We start from the raw sequence: 7,721 nt of genomic DNA, 5'->3' as shown, positions 1-7,721 counted from the left end.
TTATTCTCAAAGCTAATGTTCATGGTGCAGCATATAGATGAGAAATGCTGCAGAAAACCATACACAAATCAAGAAAGAAAGCATTTGTGTTCATATCGTATCACAACTTGACAGAATCATGCTAGAAACAGAGCAATTTAAAGAGATAACAACACTTAACGGAAAATGAACATAAAGTTTCTTCTTATTTAATGAAATTGATATTGAATGTTGTCTGGCTTGGCTTTTCATATTCAAGAAACGTGTAATCTGGTCCTCCTGCTATCCACTCCTTGAAACACATTGCCTTCAACTTCTTCGATTTCTCAAACTGCTCTGAGACTCCTGTTCGAGTGAAAAAAACACCAAACACATATAGATTGAAACTATTGTCCAAGTAGTAAGAACAAAAAGGAAGAAGATAATTATTAACTTACTTACCTTCTACAACTTGCTCTCTAGTATTTAGCATTCATATCTGGTAAGTATATTTCTTTCATTTATCTAATCTGCAGAGTTAAGAGGCACTAGGATCATCAAATGCGAGATATCACTTTATAGAAAAGGATAGTTACCTTTTCCAGATAGTACCTAAATGTTCAGGCGTTTTTCTTTTAAATTAGAGTAGCTATTGTTGAAAATAAGATAAAATATAGTACCTAAATGTAGATAAGAATGAAAACAAAAACATACTTTGATGGCATGTCTGGAGGTGTTCTTTGGGATTGCCTCTGTTGGTGAATTACAGTTTGTGGTGGAAGCATGCCCGTTGTTGGTTGCTGGTGCGCCCTTGCCTGCTGCAGTTGCTGTTGCTGCCATAAAAACCTCTCTATCCTCTCAAGCCGTTGTTTGATTGATCTGTTCTCTTCTTCAAGATCCACTACTCTCTTCCTCAACATTTCTAACTCCGACTGGTTTTGTGGATACGCAGCCACAGGCTCACTCTGCAAAAAGGTTTCCAAGATGTCAAAATCAAACAAGTGACTCATAAACCTACAGAAGGTTATACCAATAAAATCATCTCATCATTCCATTCTTTTAGTTCAAAATGAAACTTCGTAATGGAGTTGAGTTTACTCCAATCCTACTCTATTTTGGAGTAGAAAATGGAGTAATAATCTTATTTTTTACTCTATAATGGAGTAGAAATTGGAGTAGATTTTGGAGTATTTCTTGCTCTAAATTCTATTTTGGAATAAGAAATGGAATGAGGTTGGAGATACTCTAAAAAACTAACCTTCCGACCTTTCAGGGTGAACTGTTCCTTAGTATCTTCCTCGTCCCATTGAAGCTCCTCTATCCACTCTTCCTCTCCATGAATGACAAGGTTACAGCCGTTGGCGCTGCTGGAACCAAGAGGTAGTCTCAAGAGATTCGGACAGCCGAAAATACTGATTTTCATTAGGCATGGAAAAGACAAAGGACTCCAGTAGATGCTACTCAGTTGGTCCAGATAAGCTAAATCAAGGTGTTTCAAATTGAGAAAGGGCATCATAGTCTCATCTGCTTCACCATTCATAAACCTGGCAGCTTTCTCTTTGCTTATTATTTCTTCGATTTGCGGTGATTCGTTAACATCTAGCCAACCAAGATTCGGAGCAAAGAGCAACCACGTCAAGTCCAGCAGACCTTGGCATTCACTTATCTCCACTTTGACAAGGTACTGGAAGTTGCACATGGTTTTTGGACTACTCTGATCAATCTTTATCTCTCTTATGTTCGACTCATGCATTGTAAGGTCTTCAAGCCTACTAGAAGTCGCTGCAATTGATATGCCAGTTTCTCCTGCTTCACATTTGTAAAAATACATATTGCGAGTGCAACTAGCTAATCTAGGATTACTCATCAACTGTTCCCAGACATAGGCATCACCTCCAGAGACTGTTAAGACTTTTAAATGCTTCAGAAGCTGTAGTTCCTCCACGAGATTGATATCTAAATCAAAGGAAGCATAGAGCTTCAAAACTTGCAAGTTAGATAAACTTGATATCCCAGAAATTTCTTTGAGGAAGCCTGTAAACTCAAGGTTCAGGTGTTGAAGCCTTTTCAACTCTTTTAAACTTGCTAGAGGCAGTTGCTTTATATCTGTATGTGACAAGTCGAGATACTGCAAAGAGATGAGCCTAGAAATCCCATCAGGTAGCTCTCTGAGGCCAATGTTTGCTGCTAGATCCAAAACCACAAGATTAGGCATACACATAAAGAACCCACTTGAGATCTTCTCCAGGTTATTAGACCCGAGTAACAGGGTTCTAAGCTTAGGACAAACTGGACTGCAACTTATTTTCTTGATCTTATTTTCCGACAATGACATCCTACTCACTTGTCCCCAGTCCTTGACATTTGGAACTTCACCAAGATTTTCATTGGGTTTCACAATAAAGTTTTCTTTCTCCTCCCCAAAATTTGATGCTACCCACAAGGCCAGCTCACGAACCAGGCTAGGCATGGTCACTGCGTTGCCATATTGATGCTCAACCAATAGACAAGCACGAACGAGGTATCTTATTATATCGTAGCACTCCTCTTCTGCTCTGTATCTATCTTCTTTCCCATCTATAATGCCTTCATCTACCCAATACTCTACCAAATGATCTTTCCATATGTGTTCACCCTTACGGAATAAAGCACAATATTGGAAACACAGTTTCACTCTCTCATCCTTCAAACTATCGTAGCTAAACTTCAAAACCGGAAGGATCTCATCTTCCATACCTGAAAACTTAGCCGCAGATAAAGTCAAAGCGTCGACTGCATACCTCCATTCTTGCACCAAGCTCTTGCCTGCCATAGCCACGCCGATAACGCTAACTGCCAGTGGTGAGCCTCTGCATCTTTCAACAACTATTCTCGCCAGCGCAGGGATGTCAGGGTGACTTTCTAAGGTCACTTCACCAACTTTCTCGCGGAATAAGTCCCATGCTTCATCTGCTCCCAAACATGTTACTTCCATCTCTCAACAATAGCAATTAGTAGCAACCAAGAAAAAAAGAAAGAAGTATGTTGTAACAAAGATATCAGTGGTTTATTATAAAGATGAAAGTAAGACTGAGGGGAAAGAGCTCATCTGTCGGCTCAAATGGTTAACCTTGAAGGTTGTTCTTACTTTTAGATCTTGATACTTTTCTTCATTGACTTCAAGTCGTCGTTGAGTGCATGTGCTAAATAATAAAATATATAATCGTACAAGTCCTTTAAATCTTATTTGTTATTCTACTACCATTAGAACAATGTTAACCCGTAGGTCTTACGGTGGATTTTTTAGTGGAAATTAAGAAACTGTTTCTTAACTTTTAACTAAAAAAGTTAAAAACCGGTTCTTAAATTCTTTATTTAAAAACCGGTTCTTAGTCTTTTTAGTTAAAAGTTAAAACACAGTTTCTTAACTTCCGCTAAGAACCCCGTACTAAGAACCCCGGGTTAATCATGCTCTTAACTCATTTGGTGGGAATCTTTTACCTCGTTATTGTTACGTAAACGAGAATATTAGACCATATACAATGGTTTTCATATTTTAAACCCTCCACTTCATCTTTTAACATTTCATCTCATTTTCTCTTTCTTCCATGTAATCATTCAACACACATTCAACTTTTATACACTACAATGGTTTTGTTGAATAAAATTCAACACCCTATTTTACTAATTAATAATTATTTTTTTATATATCCAAATTAAATTAACCGAGTTTCTATTTATAGAAAATTTTAAATGATAAATTTTCGTATAAAATATAAAAATAAAATATTTAATTTATAATGTGAATATTGATTTTAAATAAGTAAGAGGAAATGAAAAAATCAAAAATCTTCAAAAAATGACATGTGTCGGTGGACCCACTTTCTTCTTATTCAACATGTTGAATCTTTTCTAATACCCAAGTAATCTACATCATCAGATTTCATTTTTCAACACCTTCATTATAGTGATTCAACAGTTGAATCTTTTATTCAACACCCTCATTGTAGATGGTTGAGTTACTTTTTGTCTTCTATATATATTACACGAGTACGAAACTTCATACTCTTAATGTATTTTTGCACAATAAACCCACGAAGATCGCACATTCTACATTAGAAGAGTTATGAACCCACCTCGAGAAGTTAGATTTATATTATCATCAGATGTGGTACATGTATCAACGGAGGAGCTAAACAACAAGTTCCGATGGGACATGAGATGGTGGTGCAGAAGAAGATCGATGAAGGTTGGATTCATTTAAGGATCCGGTTTAGCTTTGCTTTTTGTATCGGTTCATCATAACATTCTCGCAAAAACCGGATTAAGCATCACATACCAAAAAAAAAAAACATCAACACACGTTTTGTTTCCATTACAGCATCTACACTGCAAAATTAAACCCTACTTCCGAAAGTCCCAAGATACTGCATAAAACATACTACTAAAAAGCCAGGTTCGGTTCAGATGAAAATTTACATTTCTCAGCTCTTCCTGTTATTTTGTGTTGATGGCGGAGGAATGACTGGAGGAAACAATCAGCAGAACGAAACCCGTCAGTACATGAGCAGCAGCCAGCTCAAAGGCTCTAGAGTCTGAAAACAGAGCTGCGGTATTTATTTCCATGATCCCGTATCTCCGACCGCTGTCAGAAACCAACGCCCACTGCTTTTGTGGGATTTGGTCTAACCTTCTCCAAGCTCCTGGGTTCTCTTTTTTTTTTTTAATGGTCTCTATGTGGTTTTCAAATTTTTCCTTCTGACTTGTCGATCAAGCTAGGTTCACGAGACTCTCTAAGCCTGGGAAATCGCGACAGAACTGAATCGAGAACTGTTTCAGACAGAATCCATGATAACCCTTGGATGGACTATCAAAATGCCCAAAACACCCCCACCGAAGGATGCAAACTTGGGATTAGGAAAAAGATTATATCTTCCAATCCACAATCAGTCCATCAGATGAACGAAAGGCATACATTAACTAGGGCAGATCTTCAAAACGCTGATCCCAATCTCCAAACACTCTTTTAATAGTTTCCTCTTTTGCAGAGCCCGCACGTCCTTGGTTTCAATCTCATATCCAATTAAGCCTTTCCACCAATTGTTCAATTCCGCAACTGACAGCTTTGGTTTTACTCTAACTAAACGTTCGGTCTCATCTGCTTCGAACTCTGAATTAAAACTTTTTGGCTCGATGGGACGACAAGTATGTGGGCCAGTGTACTTGATTATTTCAAAAAGACCGTGCTTTTCCATTCTAGCGGCCCCGAGAGACCACTTGCATTTCCATCTCACGCACTCAAACATACACTCGTCCGGCCCAGTCTCTCATACTAGAAGACACTTTTGCATTCCTTTAATGGAACACTACACCACTCCACTCCACTCCACTGCCTTCTTCAGCTCATCTGCATCTTTGAAGCACCATCCTACCTGCAAGTCATTATCGTCAAGCCACAAACTAGAAAGACAAAACACCAGAACTACTGGACTCTTTTTCCAAATCCTTGTGCGAAATGATGTCTGTCATGTGACCATCTCCAACATTGCCAATGTCTCCCTCTTCAATCAACATGTTACGGTTATCCCTCTCTAACTTAACAGCTATATCAGTCCTCCTCTGTCGTTTCGAGGAACTAACAACAGGATCAACAACTCCATCAGGCTTCACTTCCAAATACAATTCCACAATCTTGACAGAAGGATGTTTTCTTGGAACCTCAATCATTGTCTCCAAACATTGTCTCTTGGATCGTCCAACAACAAGTGAAGGATATCTACCAAATATTTTAACTTTAGATCTCTGCTTATCTCCTCCAGTAAGCACATACATCTCATCCAACAATCTGTTTAATGCAATCTTAGGATTGACTATAATCTTTTTTATGAGTGGATCCTCCTTCATAGTATACACCCTCCAGTCCATACTTGATGCAACCGTTCCAGTAACAGTACACCGGAACCTCTATTTCAGCCATGACTACGACAGTCCTACAACCAACTCAAAAAAAAAAAAAACTGAAATTCTCAGGACAAAACCCTGAAAGAAGGCAAACCCATGTCTTTGGTTTTCAATGTATAAGAAAAATCATAGTTTTGGTAAAACAACAGCAAGGGTGGGATAAATCCCTAAAATGCAAAACTCGTGTCTCTGATTTTCGAGCCCTAAAAAAATAAAACAGAAATGATTCTTATCTGTAAAACGACATCATGCAGCAACAGAAACTGATAAATCAAGCAAGATAAGAAAAACCCTATTAACATATGTCACGGAACATGTCTAGATACCTCAGAAAATGGAGACTGTCGTCTTCGTAGTCGCAAGTAAGCTTTAGCAGTTAAGAAATGGAATCACTTCTCAGGCGAGATGGTCAGGGAGGCAGACATACACTCTCGTCCTCTGTAAAGACTGTGACTAAAAGTTTGTGGAAACCCCTGTGTTAATAATATTCAAAATCATTTACAAAAGGAATGAAAATAAAACCCCTTCGCGTTTGGCGATTTTGTAATGATAATTCAACCAATTTCAGAGCCAATTATCATTCCTATCTTTCTCTGTTTTGGTTGAATCCTAATAAATTCTAGTATTATGGTCTCCTCCTCTTCCGCATACTTTCAATTAAATTCCAACTTGCTTGGGTTAACGCTTGTTCTTCAAAGGTTATGCATAGATTCTTTTCCAGATGGGAGTCAATCTTTACTCATCCAAATATATGGATTCGAAAATTGACATCGGAGTAAAGTATCCTTGCGGGAAGGATGAAGTGTTGATGAAATTCTATGGCTGATTCAAGGGAGATCCAGTAGAGTTAGCATCCTACTAAGTTTAGGATGGTCTGACGAAGATTCTGCTCTTCAATCAGTTCGGTTACTCTCGCTTTAACAACCGGAGAAGACATGAGTTTTAATTTCAAGCGGTGGCTATGGCGGAAGATCGGAGTTAAAGGAGTGCAAATATAGAGAGGAACAGTTGGGTGATGAAGAACAAGACGGAAGAACCGGCATAGTCCATGCCAGCGGCAAGACAACAGTGAAATCCGATTTGCATGTGTTTCTTATGACACGTAGCTGTTTGTTCTTTATTCTGCTTACATGTGTATTAAGTCTGTATTATGTGATAAGCACAAGTTGTACTCCTTGCCTTCGGGCTTATCGAATCAAAATGGTTGACAAAAAAAAAAGAGAGACTATAACACCGATGAGAATCAAGGGTGGGCACAAGCCGGTACTTTGTATTTTCAGTATACTTGGTACTCGGCTTCATTTATACGAGTCGTAAATAATTTACTTGTACTTGGTTTACTAAAACCGAATACTTACAATTTCAAGTATTTGTTAAAAATTGACGGACTTGCAAGTTACTTGACTTGTTTCATTACTTGTTACTTGTAAATAATTTGCAAGTATTTAATAACTAGGTGTTTTGCCCGCACATGCGGATCTATCTTTTTGTGAACATTTATTAGTTTATGTTTTATTAATTCAGAAAAATCAGTATGATAAATTTTTATTTATATATTAAAAGTTTTAAATCAAACATCAAATTATTTATATATGACTTTTTTATTTATACAAATTCTTTTTTATTAATATTTAATTATAAATAATTTCATATTTTAATTTTCAATTTTTATAATAGAAAAATATTATTTCAAGATAACAATACAATATATAAGATAACAACACAATATAATAAGAATTATCTTATTATAATATATATAGGAATTATATTTTATAATAAAGTATATTTTTAGATTTTGGATAATTCTTATTATTATTAGGATT

The 7,721-nt window shown here is 37.0% G+C and overlaps 1 protein-coding gene and 1 pseudogene across 1 annotated transcript; both read right to left on the bottom strand.

Annotated features, from left to right (window-relative positions):
• On the bottom strand, positions 1–3,866 carry LOC125593208 (probable disease resistance protein At5g63020). Its single transcript, XM_048769484.1, has 4 exons — positions 1,217–3,866; positions 673–923; positions 421–488; positions 1–324 (listed from the first exon to the last, which is right to left on the bottom strand). The coding sequence occupies exons 1-3, from the start codon at positions 2,930–2,932 to the stop codon at positions 476–478; spliced, it is 1,980 nt and encodes a 659-aa protein (XP_048625441.1). The 5' UTR covers positions 2,933–3,866; the 3' UTR covers positions 1–324; positions 421–475.
• Positions 3,867–4,681: 815 nt separating this feature from the next.
• Positions 4,682–7,355, bottom strand: LOC125592540 (annotated as a pseudogene).
• Positions 7,356–7,721: the final 366 nt, after the last annotated feature.

Source organism: Brassica napus, chromosome C9, assembly GCF_020379485.1.
Source record: "Brassica napus cultivar Da-Ae chromosome C9, Da-Ae, whole genome shotgun sequence".
Lineage (NCBI taxonomy): Eukaryota > Viridiplantae > Streptophyta > Magnoliopsida > Brassicales > Brassicaceae > Brassica > Brassica napus.
Note: the sequence above shows the minus strand (reverse complement) of the source record. Positions and strands in the feature narration are given on the sequence as shown.